The 21,623-nt window shown below is 45.5% G+C and overlaps 1 protein-coding gene across 1 annotated transcript in view; it reads left to right on the top strand.

Moving 5' to 3' along the window:
- The window catches only part of LOC134344248 (angiopoietin-1-like), a 58,872-nt gene that overhangs the window by 24,969 nt on the left and 12,280 nt on the right, over positions 1–21,623 (top strand). The window contains exons 4-5 of the mRNA XM_063043770.1: positions 7,238–7,470; positions 16,989–17,098. Coding sequence (XP_062899840.1) covers positions 7,238–7,470; positions 16,989–17,098 — 343 coding nt within the window. The remainder of the gene's footprint in view (positions 1–7,237; positions 7,471–16,988; positions 17,099–21,623) is intronic.

Genomic DNA, 21,623 nt, shown 5'->3' with positions numbered 1-21,623 from the left:
TGCATTTAAGGTGAAAGTGAGAAAGTTTAAAGGAGATGTGCCAGGTAAGCTTATTTTTTTATACAGAGTTCTGTGTGCCAGGTAGTGGTGGAGACAGCTATGATAGTGGAGTTTAAGAAGCTTTTAGATAGTCGAGTCGAAACAGTTTTGAGTTTGCTGCCAGATGCACAAGTATATGTATGTTTAGGTGTAATGAAAAACTTACTGGTAGCAGCATCACACACATCACCTTCAGATGAAACACATACATTGAACGTAAATCATTCATAGATTATAAAAGATATATGAATATAGAACTTAGAATTCTACAGCACTGGACAAGCTATTCAGCCCATCATGTGCTGATCTTCATGCCAATTTATACTAAATGTGCTCCTGCACCGTCCATATCCCTCCATTCTCTTCATATTCATGTGTCTATCTAAAAGCCTCTTTAATTTTAACAAATTGCATTTTTTCACTACTACTCTAGTAATTTACCAGGCATTCACCACTCTCTGCATGTAAAAACTTACCCCTCACAGCACCTTTAAACTTTCCCCCTCTAACCTTAAAAGCATGTCCTCTGACATTTGACATTTCCACCCACGGAAAAAGATTCTATCTACCCCATCCATGATTCTCATAACTTTAAAAACCTCTATCAGGTTTCCCCTCAGCCTCTGAAGCAACAGAGAGAACAACTCAAGTTTGTCCAAGCAATCATTACAATTGGTTTATATCACAAACAACAGAGGTCCCAGAACTGATCACTGGTCACAGGCCTCTAGCCAGAATTTGCCCTCATTACCCAAAACCAGGTCTAGCATGTTTTCTCCTAAATATGGACTCTCCACATGCTGTTTCAAGATGCAAGTCTTTCGCCATTTAAGCCTCTTGTACAAAGGAAGTTCCAATCAATACTGGGGAAATTAAGGTCCCCCTATTGTTTGTGCATTTTTCCTATATCTGTCTAAATATCTGTTTCTCCACCTCTTGGTAGTTACTGGGAGCCTATAGTATAATTCCACCCAAATCACCTCTGTGGATGAGCTCTCGAGTCTGTCCTCTTGGGTACTGCTGTGACCTTCTCCCGAATCAGTAGTGCAACCCCTCCACCTCTCTCACCCCCTCTCTGTCATGTCTAAAATAACAAAACCCAGGAGTGCTGATCCGCCTCTCCCTCCCCTCAGGTCTCTGTGATGGCAACACTGTCATTCCATGTGCTGATCTAGTCTAAGCTCATCCTTCCTGACGTATATTTCTAGCGCTGAAATAAACGCATTTCAGCCCACTAGTCTCACTGTGTTGATTAGTCTGCCCTTTCAGTCTTAAATATAGTGCCATCTTTCTCCCCTCAACCCTGCATTACATAATTATTTCTCATCTCACTAGTATACAGTATGGCTCGGTTACTAAGTCTGAGATTACAATCCTGGAAGCCCTGCTTTATAACTTTCTACCTAGCTCCCTGAAATCCCTTTGCAGGACCTCATGACTATGTCACTGGTACCTATATGCAGCATGACCTCTATCTATTCACCCTCCCCTCTCAGAATGTCCTGCACCCACTGCAAGAGACCCTCAACCCTGGCGTCGGGGAGGCAACATACCACCCCAGAGTTTCGATTACAAACTCAGAAGCACCTATCTGTTCCCCTTACTATGGCTCCTGTATCAGTATGACTCTGCCTGACCTCACTCCCACCTCAGAGGTGGGCACAATGCCACTGGCCTGCCTACTGCTGCTGGTCTCTGAAAGGTCACCGCACCCCCCAACACCACTATTCAAACAAGTATACCTGTTAAAATAGAATGTAGTACAGCCCCTTCAGCCCACAATGTTATACCATCCTTTTAACCTACTCTAAAATCAATCTAACCCTTCCCTCCTACCTAACCCTCCATTTTTCTATCATCCGTGTCCCTATCCAGGAGTTTCTTAAATGACCCTAAAGTACCTGGATCTACTACCACCCCTACAGGACATTTAAAAATGACAGGACAGTTTTTTATATCAGAACTATTGAGGGGAATTGTTTGCTTATTCCTTTACCTCTCCTGGTAGTCACCCACCTGTCTGCAGTCGATGCCTGTGGTGTGACCACCTCATTAAAACCCTCATCTCGGAATGTCAGATGACGCTGAGTATCAGGATCCAGTTCCAGTTCCTGGACCTGTTCTGCCAGGAGGGCGCTTCCCACGGACGTAGTCATCGAGGAGACCCTGAGGTTCCCTAACTTCCCACATCTTGGAGAAGGAGCATTCCACTGCCCCGACTACTATTTGATCTATTCTGTCAAATATCACGCATTAACGGAAAAATAAGAGCCTGATTCTTACCTGCTGCTCACTCACCAGAGACTCTCTAGTCATTAGCCTCAGTTCTCCACTCTTACTCTGGCCCACTCTCACAATGGCACTCCAAAACTGCCTGCTCTGCTTGATCTTATCTTCTCTTTTTCATTTTCAATGTGCTAGGAATAGACGGATGTGGATCATGTGCAGGCAAAAGAGATTTAGTTTAATTTGGCATAGTGTTTGGCACAACATTATTGACTCCAGGGTCTGTTCTTGTGCTCCACTGTTTGATATGCTCTGTTCTATCTGAGTACCCTGGGGAGAGGGCAGAGAATGATGTGGCCAGAACTGAAATGTGTAGTTCTGAGGAAAAGCTCAAGTTGTGTTCTTTGGAATGCGGAAGGCTTAGGAAGGATTAAGTGTGCTGTGTGTGATGAGGGGACTGAATAAAGTAAATGAGAAGACTCCTTTTGTCCTAAGCCACAGGATCTGAGCTTAGAGTAGAGGGATCACATGGGAGATGGAGTAAAGTGTTTGTTATTTATGGGTGGGAACTTAATTCTGAAACAGTGGGAGAGGTAGGAGCCAATTACACTTCTATTTGGTTGCATATTTGGAGTGCTGACAGCAGACCTTGACTCCAGTAAGCGGAGCTGGGAAGATCTGTTGAATCAGCACGTGCACGATGGGCTGAATGGCCATCTTCTGGATTGTAAGTTTTCCATGATTCTGGGATGAGCAAAAGCCAGTCCACAACTGTGGAAAAACAGGCCTGATGTTGCTTCTCTGCCAGCTGCTTTGATTTTGGGGTTTGGCCCCTCTCCAGTGCATGTGGATTTGTGTGTTCAGGCCAGTAAACCAATTGTTGCAAGACCTGTCATCACATTGAAGTAGACAAGCATGAGTTTAATTCTCAATCAGCAGCAGAGGCGGTAAAGTGACCAGAAGCTCAAAACCAGGCAGTGGAGAGATGAAGCAGGCAATCTCAACACTTCCTACAGTTCCCACTGCCTTTCAAGCCTAGACACTGCTGTGTTGTAGGAAACGTGGTAGCCAGTCTGACCATGGGGGTTTGTTTGGAGGTCAGCGGTAAGGAAGTGCTGCCCATGACATCAGGAACTCCATTCTCTTTCTGGAACCATGGGATTTTCAGAATTCACCCGCGAGGGAAGGCAGGGCTTCCAATTAATGTTTCATCAGGAAGACAGTCCAAGAGTCCCACATTGCCGCAAGGGTGCTACCCCCAGATTTGTTCAGTGGGACAAATCCACATCTTCCTGACACAAAGGCGAAGGAGTACCACACCCTGAGTAAAGACAGGGGTTGTAAGTGGCAAGGTGGAGTGTGTATTTGGTGACTGTGCAGGGTACTGGAAGGAACAGAGAAGTGACAGGCTGTGGAGAGTGTTAGTGAACACAGATGTTAGAACAATCTGGAGGACAATTCCAACTGGAGATTGGAAGCAAGATTATTCCCACCAGCATCAGCCACAGAGATTCCTGCAGGAACTGGGTTAGATATCGTTGATTAATGATTATACTTCTAATGCCACCAGTATTGTGGAATCACATGGTGCAAGAGAGGCCAATTGACTTACCAAGCTTGTGTCAGCCCTTTCACTGAGCTGTCTCATTAGTCCTACTCCCCTACTCCTTCCCCAGCCCTGCTAACATCTACTTTATTTATGTGGCACCCACTCGAACTGCTCCCACTGCTCTTTTCCGATCATAGCAGTGTTCCCCTTCCCCACTGTACCTTGAGGAAACAATTTAATTCAGTGTTCTGATCACAGGCAAATTCCCCAGTGGTTTACTAGGAAGAATAAGAGATTGTGATTGGTTGAAACAGGTTGTCTTTACCTGCAGTGTTGATGCCTGGGAGGGCAGAAGATGTGGGTTTTGAATCAATGAGAGTGGGGCCAAGTGAGACAGGTAAATAAGTGGACTCATTCTACCAGAGTGTGTGGCCAGACTTCCCAAACAGGTCATAGATTATGGTATGGGAATTCATCTGGGTCCTTGAATCTATGCTGACCCTGAGTGAAGTAATCTCATCAGAGATCTCACTAGCTCACCGTCCCTACAAATTTATTCTCACCCAGGTGCCTCTGTCGAAGGTCCCCATTGACTGTTCTCACGCGTTGAGTTCCAGATCAATACCACACTCTGAGTAAAAAAGCTTTTCCTCACACTCTCCTTGATGTTAAACAAAAGATTCAAAGTACATTTAATATCAAAGAAGATATAACCTTGAGATTTGTCTGCTTACAGGCAGCCACAAAGCAAGAAACCAGGAAAAAAAACCCAATTAAAAAAAATAAAGACCAACACCCAATGTGCAGCGAAAGAGAGAAACAACACTGATCATGCAAACAATGGAAGTGAGCAGCAGCGTTCTGAACCAAATTGAGTCCTATGATCCGAATCCCTGAAGCAGGCCAGAGTAGGCCCAAAGCCTTGGTCTCGGTTCATCATATTAGCAGACAAAATTGCCGCAAACTTGCAGACACAAAGCACAGCAGCCGCGGCATTCTCACAGTCTCAGCACGAAACCTGCCCGACCCTGCCTTTCCAGTCTATCTGGGCCGGAGTTTAAATTGTCCAAACAGCGGATTGCATCTTGCATTAGAACCCGATTAAACCCACGTCTCCTGGCTCTTGCAGTTCGCTGAAGGGGACAATTTCTTTGCATGCTGTCTGAGCTGATCTGTACAGTAGGATAGCTCTCTTCCATGGCATATATATCACACTTGCAGACTGGCTCACTGGGATGTTGAATATTTAGGTGAAACTAGATAAACATAAATGGCCAGAAGGAACAGCAGTGTCGACTGATGGAGTAGAACGGAGGGATAGATTTATAGCATACGCCCGTTGGGCCAGAAGGCCTCAGCCTGTAAATTTCTTCCCACTGCAGCAAATTCCATCATTTGAGTGAAATTTAAATCAGGACTGAAGGGATTGAAGGGAGAATTTTGTCAGGAATCATATTCTAAAGCTCTCTCATTGCTTTAATGTCATTCATTGATCAGTGATCTGAGCCAATAAAGCCCTGTGTAACACCGGTAAATATCTGACAGAGTACTAATCTATGCTTCTGTTCACTCTGAAAGTATCCTACACTCCCTGCTGTTTCAACTATTTGGGATGGGAGATTTCCACAGATCTGCTTCAATGTTACAAGTTGCTGGCTAGGACAGATTACCGGACCTGGGGTGTCCTTGACAGGACTAAAGCACGTAAATCTGCCTCGTGAAGGGTAGAACTTTGTCACATGCTCCTACATCTACCTTGTGAATGGATTGAGACGCAGGGTAGAACTTTGTCACATACTCCTAAACCTGCCTTGTGAATGGATAGAGAAGCACAGCAGAAATTTATCACATGCTGGTCTTCATTGGACAAGAATCACACTGATAGAAGTTCCCCATTTTCTTCAATTACAGTTGTTTTCCTTAAAGTGAGAAACATGATATTTCCCAGTTACGGTCAGTTCCTATCCGGGATCACTTAAGCAAGTTTGCACATTATTTTGACAGTTGAGAGCTTTGCTCACTAAAGTCATTTCCAAACATTGAACTGAGTTCAATGGTAGGACTCATTGCTGCTGTGATATTCATTGAAGCTATGCCTTAATTTCTGCTGTGGTTCACCTGGAGTCAAAGGAAACTGCAAACTGCACATTTAGATCAGTTTCTTCCATTTAAGAGAGAATCTTCAAATTCCATTGCGTCTTGGAACCTTACAATCAATTTCCATTCAATAAACACTTCTTAAAGCACAGCTTTGGAAAGGTGATGAGGAGGTGTCCAACTTTGTTCTGAGCAACATCCCATAAACATCAAAAGATAATGGCCAGGTCACCAGCTGAAGAAAAAAGATCCAAAGGCATTTTATAAACAGAAAAGATACTGCAGATGCTGAAAATGCAGAGTAACACACACACAAAATTCTGGAGGAGCTCAGCAGATCAGGCAGCATCTATGGAAAAGTCCTGAAGAAGGGTCTCAGCCTGAAACATTGACTGTTATTTGCTTCCATCGATGCTGCCTGACCTGCTGAGTTCCTCCAGCACTTTGTGTGTGTGGCTTTAAATGCATTTTATTATTTTTCTTAAGGAGATGGACCAGGGAGTGGTTTGCAGATCTATTGCATTGATATCACTTCCAGCAGCTGGAGTGGAACATGTGTGTCAGGATGGTGCATGCCTGTCCGTTTGCAAAGAAAGTAAACACTAATCTCATTATTGAAGCAAAAATATTTTCCTTCATGAACTGACAATTTTTCTTTTCTACATTTAATCTTGTTTAGTTGCAGCATTTATTGCCCACCCTAATTACTCTTGAGGGTGGTGGAGGGGTGAGCTTGAGCTGCTGCAGTCCTTCTGGTGAAGGTGTATGTTAGGGGGGAGAGTTGGAGAGGGAGTTCCAGGGTTTAGTTTGGCAATATATTTCCAAGTCAGAATGGTGTGCTACTTGGAGGAAAAGTGCAGGTGATGGCGCTCCTAATCAGCTGTTATTTCACGGAATAGGCCAGGACATGTTAAAAAACAGTTTGCACAATGTTATCCATATTGCCATTAAGTTCATTTTGTGGGTTAATTTTGCTTTAATCTTTCCATCCATTGGGTCATTACAATTGGTCACAGTCACTCATTGGCAGATCAGGCTTTACTCTGTGATCATATATAGACTGCCTGATTAAATCACCCAAGATGGTTATAGGGCCGTTGGTGTTCGTGGCATCTTTCTGTGTACTAAATGGCCATTGTGCAGCCTGTACTACAAGAGTGAGTACATTATCGAAAGCACCTCATTGGCTGAGGGTGAGGGATAGCTTGAGTCTGGAATGGAGATGGTTCTCTTTAACCTTGTGATGGTCTGCTTTCTCCCTGTGGTGATTCAGTAACAGGGATTTGCTGTGCTTTTTTCCCCCTCTCCCCCCTCACTCACCATCAGCTTCCTGGAGCAGAAACTCCTGGCAATGGAAAGCCAGCACAAGGAAGAGATGCAGAGCCTGAGGCAGGAGAGGGGGAGCCTCCAGGACCTGCTGCTTCGGCAGAGTCGCCTGATCGGTGAGCTGGAGACGCAGCTGGGCTGGGTCACCATCAACAACACCAGCCTGCAGAAGCAGCAGAGGCAGCTCGCCGAGACCGTGAACAACCTCCTCCAACTCGTCTCACGGGGGTCAGGTCAGCAGACTTCCCTTTTGTTCAAAAATACGCTTTGCTCATGAAAAATATTTACAGAAAATTCAGTACAACCATTTCCCTAACAAGCCAATGCACATCATTAATTGGTAATTGCTTCAATATTGTCACACGTGCTGAGACACAGTGAACAAGTTTTGCTTGCGTTCCATCCAGCAAGGTCATTCCATATATAACTACATCGAGTTGGTGCGAAGGGAAAAATAATGGAATGCAAAATATTTATTTATTGAGATAGAGTGCAGAATAGGCCCTTCCAGCTCTTCAAGCCCCCTTCCCCCAATTTAACCCTTGCCTAATCACAGGACAATTTGCAATGACCAATTAACCTACTAACCTGTATGTCTTTGGACTGTGGGAGGAAACCGGAGCACCCGGAGGAAAACCACACGGTCATGGGGAGAACGTACAAACTTCCTACAGACAACGGCAGGAGTGGGATCTGGGTCACTGGTACTGTAAAGCATTGTGCTAACCACTACACTGACGTGCTGGCCCCTATGTTACACTTGTAACAAATGAGTGTAGTGCAGGCAAGACAAATAAATTGCAATGGCCATGGTGAAGTAGATAGTAAGGTCAAGAGTTCATCTTTATCATACCAGAGTTTTCGCAGTGCGTCATTGCTGCTCATGTTTTCCCTTTAAGAAAAGTACCTGCGGTAAGCCTGCGGGTCTGTGACGCAGGATTCAGTCCCTTACCGTCCAGAGGCAACAGGATCCTGGACTGTGGCCTTCCGCACAGCCAGTCTGTTGGTTGCACCAAGCTTCAGTGCATCTGCTGGCTCATAGTCCTGCCTGGAAGGTCGGCAGCATTGTCTTGTTACACAGGAAGGCCAAGAACGTTCACAGGAGTGCTATCCACCCTTTGATAAGCAACCACACTGGGATCTAACAGGTTTAAGAGATTGCTTTGTGGGATGTCTCCAAGAAGCAGGGAGGTTCAGGAGGGATTTCCAGCAGCTCATTTCTTTGCTACAAGTGGGGATGAAGAGTAGAGAGGATTAAAGCAGAGATCCTGGAGGCTGTAGGAGGCTGACCGAGGCAGAGGGAAGGAGGGAGCAATTTAAAAGCAAGGATAAGGGATTTACAACTGAGGCTTATCCAGTGAGAGTTGGCAGGACAGGGGGTGATGACCATTGTTAAACTAGTCCGATTCCAGAAAACTGCTGCCTCTCTAGTGAATCTGTTCTGCTTAACGAGCAGGAGAGCTCTCTCCTGTGTTACTGACAGCGTTTGTCACTCACCAAGAAAGAAGCACCATTGTATTGGTACTTCGGAGATCTTGCTGTGCATAGTTGGCTGCTGTGTTTTGTCCATTAGCACCGTTGACTATGCTGAGTGTTGGCATGTCCTGAGCTTGTGAAAGGGGCACGGAAAGTGCAGTTCTCCATCTTAGCATGTTGGAATCATCTCACGCCTAGGTTCCACAGTGAACTGCTCATTCTGTCCAACACTATGTCCACCCACACTACATTTTTTGCATCTGACATGTAATTCTGAACAAGCAGCAGGTGAGTCAGTTACTCTCCAGCTTCACTACTCACCTGCTGCCCTGGGCTTTGAACTAGCAGTCCCGGGAGCACATCAGTAACCTGGGTTCCATGCAATGCTGCCAACTCCGATACATCACATGACTCCTTCTTCCATAGCCCACCGCCCCCCCCCCCCCACAATCCCACCACTGGTCGACCAACCTCCCTTATAGAGGCTTGCCTTCCCATGGCCAGTCAGAAAACAGATGCAAAGAACAAAGTAAATTTATTGTCAAAGTACATACATGCAATCATATACAATCCTCTGAGACAGCAGATAGCGACACAATTGAGCTGCAGTCAGGAATGGGAGTGAGTGTGAACACAGTTGCAACATCTAAACGGAAACTGGCCTGACCAGACAAATTGGCTTGCCGTTGTGGCAGGGCCTCACATACAGCAGACCAATACAGGTGTAAAGGCAAAACTTACAGAAAATGCAACAAAGTAGGACACGTACAAAGAGTATTTCGGGCAGACAAAAAGAAATGAACTGCACAGGAAAGAGAAAAAGATTTTTTTAAAAGTCAGGTTGCAGTTTCAAAAGGAGCACTAATCTGCACGCTGTTATTGAAACATCGGATAATGATGAGAGTGACATAGGACTGAGTAGCCTTGAGATTTAAAGTGTGAAAACTAACAATAGATAGAAAGATGACTTACGTCAGAAGTGAACAGCAAATTAATTAAAATGGAATTGGACACTGGCTTGGAGGTTTCAGTCATTCCACAAAGTGAGTTTGAATGGCATTTAAAAGATATTGAATTGAAGCCTGTAGATGTATTGTTAAGAACTTATACAGAAGAAAAGGTAACTCCTGTGGGAATGACATTCATAACAGTGAAATACAAAAACCAACAAGAAAAAGTGGGCTTGTATGTCTTAAAAACAAGAGGGCCAGCAATGTGAGGTTATGAGTGGTTGAGATAACTACAACTTGATTGGAGATCCATCTACCATTTGCATGTCATATCCTCTGTAATAGCGCCAACTGGAAGCAAATCAAAGAAGGTACTGGATGATGCTACGACAGTGTTCAAGGATGGCATTGGAAAACTCAAACATATCTAGGGTAAAATAGTGTTAAATGAAGATTCCACACCCAAGTTTTACAAAGCCCGTCTGGTTCCTTAAACCATCCATGATAAAGAAGCCTGTGAGCTAGATCACATGGAGGCTGAAGGAATTCTTTCCAAGGATGAGTGGAGCCCCTAGGCAATGCCAGTGATCCCAGTGCTAAGAAGAATGGGTCTGTGATGATATTAAGGTCACCATCAACCCGGTACTGAAAGTAGATCAATGCCCTTTGTCCAGGATAGAAGGTATCTTTGCAAACCTTTCTGGAGAGAAACACTTCAGCAAAGTGGACTAAGCTGAGGCCCACCTACAGATGGAGATGGAAGAAGAGTCCAAAGTGTTTCTCACCGTTAACACTCACAAAGTGATATATATGACTATAAAGCATCTCTTACTATGGTCACACAAGTATGCTGAGAAAATTCAAGAAGTGGTGGATGCTCCAAACCAAAGGAAGGGTTTTGTCAATTACTATAACATGTTCCCTCAAAACCTGGCTACTGAGCTCCACCCCTTGCACTCATCACTACAGATAAGAAAAAAAATGATATTGGACAAAGCAGTGTGATGTGCCTTTCCAAAAGGTAAAGGAAATGGAAAACACAAAATACTCTGCAGATGCTGGGGTCAAAGCAACACTCACAACACGCTGGAGGAACTCGGGCAGCATCCATGGAAATGACCAGTCAACATTTCGGGCTGGAACCCTTCATCAGGACTGAAAAGGGAGGGGGCAGGGGCCCTATAAAGAAGGTGGGGGGGGTGGGAAGGAGAAGGCTGGAAGGTTCCGGGTAAAAAACCAGTAAGGAGAAAGATAAAGGGGTGGGGGAGGGGAAGCAGGGAGGTGATAGGCAGGAAAGGTGAAGAAGGAATAGGGGAAAACACAATGGGTAGTAGAAGGAGGCAGAACCATGAGGGAGGTGATAGGCAGCTGGGGGAGGGGGAGGGAATTACCGGAAGTTGGAGAATTCTATGTTCATACCAAGGGGCTGGAGACTACCCAGACGGAATATGAGGTGTTGCTCCTCCAACCTGAGTTTAGCCTCATCATGGCAGTAGAGGAGGCCATGTATGGACATATCCGAATGGGAATGGGAAGCAGAGTTGAAGTGGGTGGCAACCAGGAGATCCTGTCTGTTGTGGCAGACGGAGCGGAGGTGCTCGACGAAGCGGTCCCCTAATCTGCATCGGGTTTCACCGATGTAGAGGAGGCCGCACCGGGAGCACCGGATGCAATAGATGACCCAAACAGACTCACAAGTGAAGTGTTGCCTCACCTGGAAGGACTGTTTGGGGCCCTGAATGGTGGCAAGGGAGGAGGTGTAGGGGCAGGTGCAGCACGTACGCTTACAGGGATAAGTGCCAGGTGGGAGATCCGTGGGGAGGGACGTGTGGACCAGGGAGTCGCGGAGGGAACGATCACTGCAGAAAGTGGAGAGGGGTGGAGAGGGAAAGCTGTGCTTAGTGGTGGGGTCCTGTTGAAGGTGGCGGAAGTTGCGGAGGATAATGTGCTGGATCTGGAGGCTGGTGGGGTGGTAGGTGAGGACAAGGGGAACTCTGTCTCTGTTGTGGTGTTGGGAGGATGGGGTGAGGGCCGAAGTGCAGGAAATGGAGGAGATGCGGGTGAGGGCATCATTAATGACAGCAGAAGGGAAACCACGATCCTTAAAGAAAGAGGACATTTGAGATGTCCTGGAACAGAAGGCCTCATCCTGGGAGCAGATGCGGCAGAGGCAGAGGAACTGGGAATAGGGAATGGCATTTTTGCATGTCGCGGGTTGGGAAGAGGTATAGCTGAGGTAGTTATGAGAGTCAGTGGGCTTGTAGAATATGTCAGTGGACAGTCTGTCTCCAGAAATGGAGACCGAGAGATCGAGAAAGGGGAGAGAAGTGTCCGAGATAGACCAAGCGAATTTGAGTTCCGAGATAGACCAAGTGAATTGGCGGTGAAATGGCGATGTCCGAGTCTGTACTCACATATTATGATCCACATCATCCAGTGAACCTTGCCAGACACTTTTTGGGATGTCAATACACCCAGAAGAAGGGTATCCAGAGCTGTCGGAACTGCTTCTGCAGTCTCAGAGTCAGCCCCTACAGCCACCGTGGAGAGGCCCCAGAACCCAGGATCTTTTCATAGCCACAAGTCTCAACTGCCAAGCAGAGTGACACCCTCGTCAAGAAAGATATTATCCCTCAAGAGTAAGGAATCCTCTGCAATGATTAAATCTAAATCAATTTAAAATTTACTATGCTGTGGATGTCTATATAGTAGTTGGGTTATATATTATAACATATATATTGAGTTGGAGTGTATAGCTCAGGAGTGTTGTGTATTTAACATTTCAGTAATGTTTGAGTAATGTTGTAATTATATTGATTGATTAAGCATTCTTTGTTGCTCACAGAATGCATCGTGCGTATTCTGAAAAAGTATGTGAATGGCATACGTCATTACACCACTACGTCATACATGCGCACCTCACTTAAAGTCAACACCAAGTTAGATACATTATTCTGGATGGCCTTGTTTTTATTTTGATTAGTTTTTATGTTTTGGAGTTACATGATGATTAAAGATGATTAGCCTTATCTGTCACATGTACATAGAAACATTGTGAAATGCAGTAATTTTGCATTAATGACCAACAGAGTCCAAGAATTGCACTGGCGATAGCCCACAAGTGCTGCCATACTTCCGGCGGCAACATAGTATGCCCACAATGCACTAACCCTAAAGCCAACCATGTATCTTTGAAATGTGGGAGGAAACCAAAGCAGGTGGAGGAGACCCACCTGGTCACAGGGAGGATGTATAAATTCCTTACAGATGGTGGTGGTAATCAAGCCCTGATTGATGATTGTTGGCACTGTAATGTGATTTCACTAATCGCTACCCTACTGCACCACCTAATAATAATAATAAGAGCCATTCCAACTACACATACTGTAACTTACAGAAATCAATAAGTGTAAAACTCCAGAAATATGCTGAATTGAAAAAGGAAATTGAAAGACTGTGGAACATGAACAGGGTATACATTGTCCCAATAGTTGTATCTACAACTGGTATCATCCCAAAGTCACTACCCAATAACATCAAACAATTAGGGCTACACAGCAATGTCTGTGTAAATCTCCAGAAAGCCAAAATACTAAACACCACTAGAATAATCCAAAAGTTCCTAGCAATTGACATATGAGTGTGCTTGGCTATGTCCGTACCTCTGATTTTACCAGGTGAGCTGAGAGAAAAAGTAAATTAATTACAATAATAACAGCAATAATCCTAGTAATAGGATGGTTCCTGCTTCACAAATAGCAGCTAGAACCAACCGTTTCCCATCAGCGCCCGGTGTGTGGCTTGACTGACAGTTTGGTCGTTGAGATCCTAGCCCTGTGGAGCAATTGAAGTTAGAGGAACCATTATTTAAAAAAAAACAAATTCACATTAAATAACATCACTCAACATCCGCGATGAGTTGTCAGCACTGTAATAACAACAGGACGTTCCGTGAATTGGTTTTGACTAAAACATGGAAGAATTGTAGAGGGTGAGATCCCTCTGGTCTGATGAAGTGTGATTTGAAAAAGCCACATTCCTCCAACACTTGCCACTTGCCCCTTGGTTAAAGAGTGCCAAAGTCAACCTCACAGATCCTGTGTATACTTAAACTCTTGTGTTCTTTAAAATAACAGAAGACATGACATTGAATCCATGCCGGTCAAATGTCAGGGGGATTATTGCAGTCAATCCAGCAAAGTCCCACAGTAGGATGTACGCAAGCAGCAAGAGGCAAGGAAGGGAGGGATGGGGGGGATGGTACTACTGAAAGGTTGAGAATCAGAAATGGGGCCAGAGAGAGAAAAAGGTAAAGTCTGGATGAACTCAATGGGGTCAAACAGCACCTGTGGAGGTAAAAGGATGCACAATGTTTTGGATCAAGACTTTGCGTCATTTTGTTCAGGCGTTTGGTTCCATGTCCTAGCATCTGCAGCCTCTTTTATCCAGATAAATTCAGGTACAGCAGTGAAGAGGACGATGTAACACCCAGGGAAAGAATGAAGACAGAGCCTGGGGGAAGCAAAGGAATTCTATTAAAGATAGGTGGATTATTTCATAGAACACATAGAACATAGAATAGTACCACACAGGGGCAGGCTCTTCGGCCCACTGTAACTGGGTTAGCCATGATGCTAATCTAACAATCACACTTGTCTGAAAATGGTCCATCTCCCCCCATCTTCTGCTTGTTCATATGCCTGTTTAAATGCCCATTAAATGTTGCTATCATATCCGATTCTACCACCTCACCTGGCAGTGCCTTCCAGGTGCCTAGCTGTCTTTGTGTTGAAAAACCAGCCTTGTAAATCTCCTTTAAACAGCACCCCTCTCAACTGAAACATATGCTCTCCAGTATTTCATTTTTCCATGCTGGGAGAATGACTCTGACTATTTACCCCTTCCATGGCTCTTATAATTTTGTAATCTTCTATAAAGTCCCCCTCAGCCTCCTATTCTCCAGAGAAACAATCCAAGTGTATACAACTTCTTCTTCTAGCTAACACTCTCCAATCTAGGCAACATCCTGTGAACCTTTTCTGAACTCTCTCCAAAGCCTCCACATCTTTCCTATACATCCCAACTGGCAGGTCTTTGGGAGTTGGGAGGAAACCATAGTACTTGGGGGAAACAGGGAGAAAGAGCAAATCCCACACTGACAACGGTCAGGATCGAACCTGGGTCGCGGAAGCCGTGAGGCAGGAGCACTCCCTGCTGCACCCCTGAACAGCTCCAAACAAGCTCAGGGACTTTCAGCTTTGGCCTTGCCTTGACCAGAAACTGTTCTGCTTTGAAGGTCTCACCTGCTGCCGTCTAACCTGGAAGACTGCAGAGATGCACAGATGGCCCTCACCGTCAGTCACTGAAGGATTCCTTCAATGGCCATCCCCATAATCATTATTGTTTCCAGATGTTGAAATCTGTGGATAAACAGAGGCATTGTGAATTGACACAGAACAAATGGGAGGGGAAATCTCTTTTCATGTTATATAACAAGCATAGGTTTTATGTGTTTTGAATAACTCTGCTTCGAGATATGTTAAAGGCTGACCTGTCTTATTGGACACTGCCAACAGCTGCAGTGCTCCTGGGATACCTCAGCACAACCCTGGTGCCTATGCTCTGCTCAGATTAGGGATATTTAAGGACCTCACCGACTCTTCATCCTCCATCTTCCTGGTTTAAACAAGCCTAAGCAAATTATTTATTTTTTTTATTAAACGTCATGGAGAGAATAGAGCAGATATATTTCTTTTAAATAAACTTTGGAACAGGACCTTCTTGCGTTCTTGCAACTAAGAGGTTGAGAACGTTTCCTCTGTCCTCCAGGCACGGTTAACATTCTCCAAATTTCTGTTATTTCAAAGTAAAAATTAATCTGTTTCTATTCTTGCAGGTTAGATACCTGTGAGAGGTTATACCAAATCCTGCACAGCAAGCCATAGCTTCCCAGGCAATTCTGATTCATTATTCATTGCCAAGTTATCTCGAAAGAATCATCAATGGACAAATCCCACAAAACAGATCGATGTTCAGTTGATTGCTGAAGTTATGAAGAAGATGTATCATTCCACTGCTGGGTGTGGGGGTGGGCTTACTACTTGCATCAATATTATCCCAGAACTTACTCATTACCACCTACCTACTAACCCACTGACTCTCACAGCTATACAGACAATACTTCTTCCCAACCTATAACTTGTAAAAATGCTATTCCCTTTTCTCAGTTTCTTCGTCTCTGCCACATCGGTTCCCAGGATGAGCCTTTCCTTTCCAGAATATCGGAGGTGTTCTCCTTCTTCAGAGGACAGAGGTTCCCAAGCTCCACCATTGATGCTGCCCAAGCCCACCTTGCTTCCATTTCCCTGACATCTGCCCTTACCAGCACCCTAACAAGGACAGAGTACTTCTTGTCCTTAACTACCACCCCATGAGCCTCTGCAATCAGCGCATCACTCTCTGCAGCTTCCTCCATCTTCAATCAGATCCTACCACCAAACATACCTTCAATCAGCCCTCCCCCCCTGCTTCTCACACTCCACTTTCCACCGGGATTGCTCCCTCAATGATCACCTTCTCCATTCATCCCTCTCCCTCCTGGCAATTATCACTGCGAGCACAAGGAGTGCTGCACATGCCCACTTACCTCCTCGCTTGTCCGCACACCACCCCCCCCGCATTCAGGCCCCAAACAGTCCTTCCAGGTAAGGCAACACTTCACCTGTGTGTCTGTTGGGATCAGCTACAGTATTTGGTCCTCCAGTCCTCCAGCTACAGTATTTGATTCCTTTTCGCTGGCAAAACCCCACACACTTTGTCACTCCAGCAGCAACGAGCAAGATATGCTGGAGGACAACCATTTTAATTCCAATCCCCCTACCCATTCCAACATGTCGGTCCATGGCCTCTTCAACTGTCATGATGAGACTGCTCCCAGTGTGGAAGAGAAACACCTCATATTCCATCTGGATAGCCTCCGATCTGATGGCATGAACATCGATTCTCTAATTTCCAGGAACTTTCTCGGTACTGTCCATCCCACAGTGTGACACTCCCTCAGTACTGTCCATCCCCAGTGTGACACTCCCTCAGTACTGTCCATCCCACAGTCTGACACTCCCTCAGTACCGTCCATCCCACAGTGTGACACTCCCTCAGTCCTGCTTCTCGCACTGTGCCTTGCTCATTGAGTCCGTAGCTCAGATTAATTTGTATGTGTACTAGAATGTAGGCAGGAAGAGGCCAGTTTCATTAGGTCTGAATCTCCGAATCACAGAACACTCCAGCCCTGTAACTAGCTCTCCATTTCCTCTCTCCAATCCTAGGGAAACCGGAGGAGAAGTTATTCCGGGACTGTGCTGAGGCCTATGAGGCTGGCCACAACACGAGTGGGGTCTACAGCATCCGCCTCGCTGAGATGTCGGAGCCCAGGAAGGCAAGGCGTGAGAACTCGCTCCGGGACTTTGGGCCATGGTCCGTGTGAAGTGAGGGGTCCAGGGATGAGGGGGACTGCTCCTCGCCATCTCAGCATTGAGCAGCACATGGTGGGCAGTGGGACCTGTCAGCATCCAGATGATGGAGTCTGGGGATAAGTGAGGGAGAGAGGGTGAGGGGTTACAGCTATGGGGTAGTGGCTGGATTTTTTCCCTCAGGTTCCAGTCACCCTGAGCGTTACTCTGGAAGTTTTTTCCAGCCTGAATGAGCAGTTGGGTCCAACATCATTAGGCCCTTCCTTGGCTTCAGAGACATCAGACCCTTGGTTCCACATCTACACTGGGCCATGTGAGTCTTCGTATTGGTCTGAGAGTTGTCCCCAAGATGATTCTGAGACTACATTGCGTCCCCTCACCAAACTGACATCCTCCAGCCCCACCCCAGCCCCCAGGTAACCATCACTGCCGATCCTGCCACCTCTAGAGCTGACTGTCCCGTGGACACCATCGTTCTATCTGTGGATACTGAAGTGGATGGCAGCTCTGTGTCCTCCATCCCTTCCAGCATCACCTCACACTATATCAGCTCCTCGAACTCCTGGCTGATATACACCTTCATCTTCACATTCCCCATGTCATCTTGCACCACCATGCCACCTTCTTCTAATTCTCCACACCCCTTTCGGTGCGTAACACACCCTGTAGTCCCTCCTGCTCTGACCCAGCTCTTGACTGTCTATCTTTCTGTCACTCAGCAGACACTGTGTGTTTGCTAAGGTTCCTCTGAAGCTCCCCAGGACATTCTGTCCCAGTAATGATGGGGTGGAAGTATGAATTATTTTGCTGTGTTGTCACATGTCTAGACCCCCATTGTGGAGCCCTTTCGGTGGCTGTGAAGCTTCATTTGGGACACATGACATGGTTGGTGGAGGCCAGAACAAGAAGTGGATGTTCCCTCTATCTGACGTTGACTGTTCACATTTTTATTTGGTCTGAAAAAGCAGTTTCTTGCTTTCACTGACAAATTTTAAAAATGCGATGATTTTTTTCCTCCTTCAATTCTGTGCAGAGCTGATCGCCTGCTCGTTGTTCACCAGTTCAGAGCTGTTGCCGATTTATTCTGATACATACCTCAGACATACAGACTCTCTCACATACTCATGCTTCACAGTTTTTCTTTCTTTCTCAATCTCTCTCTTTCTCTCACTCACATACACACACACAAACACACACACAAACACACACATACACAAACACACACACACATACACAAACAAACACACACACAAACAAACACACACACACACACACACACAAACACACACACCCTTGTGCAGTCCTGACCCTGTGCCACTGGCTGTCAAAGTAGTCATAACCGATTTACACTGACAATCACAGGAAAACAGACACACGGCTAAAACACACACACAGATTGCAAGCTGGCATGGGAAACTGCAGGAGCGTGGTGTGCCAGGAATAAATTAGACTGGGATTAGTTCATTTGTTTGCTGGCTTTCACTTAAGAACCAATTATCCCCGTTATTTGTCAATTCCTGAATCTTGGAACAAATTCTTGAGACACTGTGCCAGCACAAAGATTACAGCAAATGTTTAAATGTGATAAATAAACTCATCAACTCATTTTATAAACTTATAAAGTTAAGTTCTCTGAAATAAGAGTGATCCCAACCAACAATGATATTTCATTTAATACTATCCTGTCAGTTGGACCACAGTCCCTCTGTAGTCAGAAAGTCATTGAGTCACACGGCTCAAAGACAGGCCCACACACACACACACACACACACACACACACACACACACACACACCACACACACACACACACACACACACCACCCATTGTACCATACCCATCTACAGTAATCCCATATATTTATATTGGGTCTATAGTCTTCCATGCCTTGGAAATTCATGTTCTTGTCTGGATGCTTCTTAGATTTTGTGAGAGTGTCTACCTCCACCATTCCTCAATCAGTACCTTCTACCCACCACTCACACTGAGTGAAAAAAAATCCCGCTTAGATCCTCCCTCCTCCCCCTCCAAACCTCCAACCCTCTACCTTACACCTCCATCCTCTTGTCTCTGACCCACCCTCCTTGGCAACTGTCTCCACAATCATAATTTTGTACACCTCTATCAGCTCCCCCCACCCCCTCTCAGCCTCCCCTCTTCCAGGAATAACAGTCCCAGCCTTCCTGGTCTCTCTTGCAACCAGACCTAAAATCTCAGCCTTGTTCGTGCATCGCATAGCTCTAGGGGTATAGGCAATTGTGAATCTCAGACTGAAATCATGTGAATTTGTAAAATACAGACAAGCCCCTTGTCTAGGTTTTCTTACGGGTCGCAGTCCACCATTAGCTCCCCTGTCACAACACTGCGAATAATTTCAAAGTCACTTTTTCTTGTCGTTAGCACTGTATTTCTTTTATTCAAATCACAAGATATAAATGAGCAAGTAATGGGTGTTTGGGGGGGGGATAACAAGGCTTCACACACTGGTGTTGTATAAGGTAATCTGATCCTCTGAAGTATTGGGTATTCACACCCAATCAGCTATGGCTCCAGATAGGTTTCTACAAAATGGAGGGAACTTATCAATGGTTATTAAACTTCCTCCAACCTAGGAGCATCCAGGAGTTTGTCCCAGTGACATTGAGGAGACAGTAAGGCCTTTCTGGAAGCTCATTATGGTGCACTTCCTGTCAAACAAGTACCTGCTGCTTCATCAACTCTGAAGCCTGGGCTGTTTCAGTTAGTCCTGACGAAGAGTCTCTGCCTGAAACGTCGACTGTGCTTCTTCCTATGGATGCTGTCTGGCCTTCTGTGTTCCACCAGCATTTTGTGTGTGTTGCTTGAATTTCCGGCATCTGCGGGTTTCCTCGTGTTTGCGTCATTCAGAACCTACTGTCTTTGTGATCTGTCTGAAATAGTGACGGGTTGAGTTGAGTTCAAATCCCTCTCATCTTACCCCTTACCCTTCCCTCCCGCCAACACTGCCATCTCACCAAATCTCTCACATCCTCCAGTTGTTTCAAGGGCCTCACCAAAGATTAGCTGCTGGTGTCGGGGCCCAGTGGGCGGGTGGGAGAAACAGTTCAGTCTCGATGAGCTCTACAATGGAAAGTAGGCCTCAATTTGTTTGTACAACGCACATTACTTCATACACCTCTTCACTGTGGCAGATCACACTTAGTTCTGGTACAAACCCCCCTCACACTTGACCCTCTGACAGGGGGGCAGTCTCACCCCAGTAGAAACACCGGAGGGCTGGTAAGGAGGTTGATGAAGTGGAAAGTTCCCAGGTCCCCAGAGCCAATGTCCAGTGCCTCGATGCTAGTGAGTTGAGTGACTGGCTCCCCTCATTAGGACCTGTCAGCCATGAGTGATGGATTCTTGGCTGCAGGCGGAAGCCAGCTCCTCGACAGGGCTGAGCTGTGGAGAAAGTGACTACAGATCCATCAATGGCCCAGTCAGTGCTGAGGCCCCACCGCAGCACTTCAGAGAGCAATATGATCTCTGTTTTAATCTCTTTCACTTTTCACCAGAAAGCGTTTCTCTAAAGTGACAATTTACCTCCGACATTTTATGAATTATAAAGACACACAGGAGGGTGGATTATTAATCTCAGTCTACAGCTAGATCTACGTCCACATTGCAGCCCGATCCTGTCATAGGTTTATGACCTTCAGATCTCTTACCAATCCCAAAAAGAGCCTTATCGATGCAGATATTAGGGCAGGTGACACAAAGATGAGGAAGGAGAGAGGCAGAGAGGGTTTGTGAAGAGACTTTAGAGTTTTGGACTAGGCAGCTGCCAGTGCTGGATCCTGGTGACTGAGGGGCTAAGAATGGCCTCGGAGGTTGTAGGTCACAGATGTTATTTAAAATCATGTAGTGCTTAACTAAATCTTGGTGACAGCTTGGAGAGGGACAGACACAAAATGCTGAAGGAACTCAGCAAGTCGGGTAGCATCTACAGAGGGGAATAAACGTTTGGTGTTTCCGGCCAAGACTCTCCATCAGGATTTCAAAGAGGGGGAGATTTAGATGAGATTCGGTTTAGGTAATGTATCATAAGGGCTGCTGAATTAGCAAAGGCCCAGAAGTAGCTAAGGATTTGGGACAGGGCTATGTCATGCTGGATAATGAGGGCAGATACAAATGGTCCTAAAATTGGTCCAAAGCCCATCTTCTGGTAATGTATAGCCCAAAGGTTACAGTCAGGTTCCTTTATGGTAGTTGTTAATGAGGGATGATATTAATAGTCAGGAGACTGAGATGGAGACCAGGCACAAATTTAATGTTTAATTGGAATAAATGTCAGACTAGAGATTTGGAACAATCCCTTGACTACTTGCAATTAATTAAAGAAGAAAATTTAAGACAAAAATTTACAATTGAAGTAAGGAATAGATTTCAAAGTCTAGAAATAGAATCTGTTGAAGATGATAGCAATCATGTAGAAACGAAGTTTAACTCTCTGAAGGATGCCTTGGTAGAACCA

This window comes from Mobula hypostoma, chromosome 1 (assembly GCF_963921235.1).
Source record: "Mobula hypostoma chromosome 1, sMobHyp1.1, whole genome shotgun sequence".
Classification (NCBI taxonomy): Eukaryota; Metazoa; Chordata; class Chondrichthyes; order Myliobatiformes; family Myliobatidae; genus Mobula; species Mobula hypostoma.
This window is presented reverse-complemented; position numbering and strand designations above follow the sequence as displayed.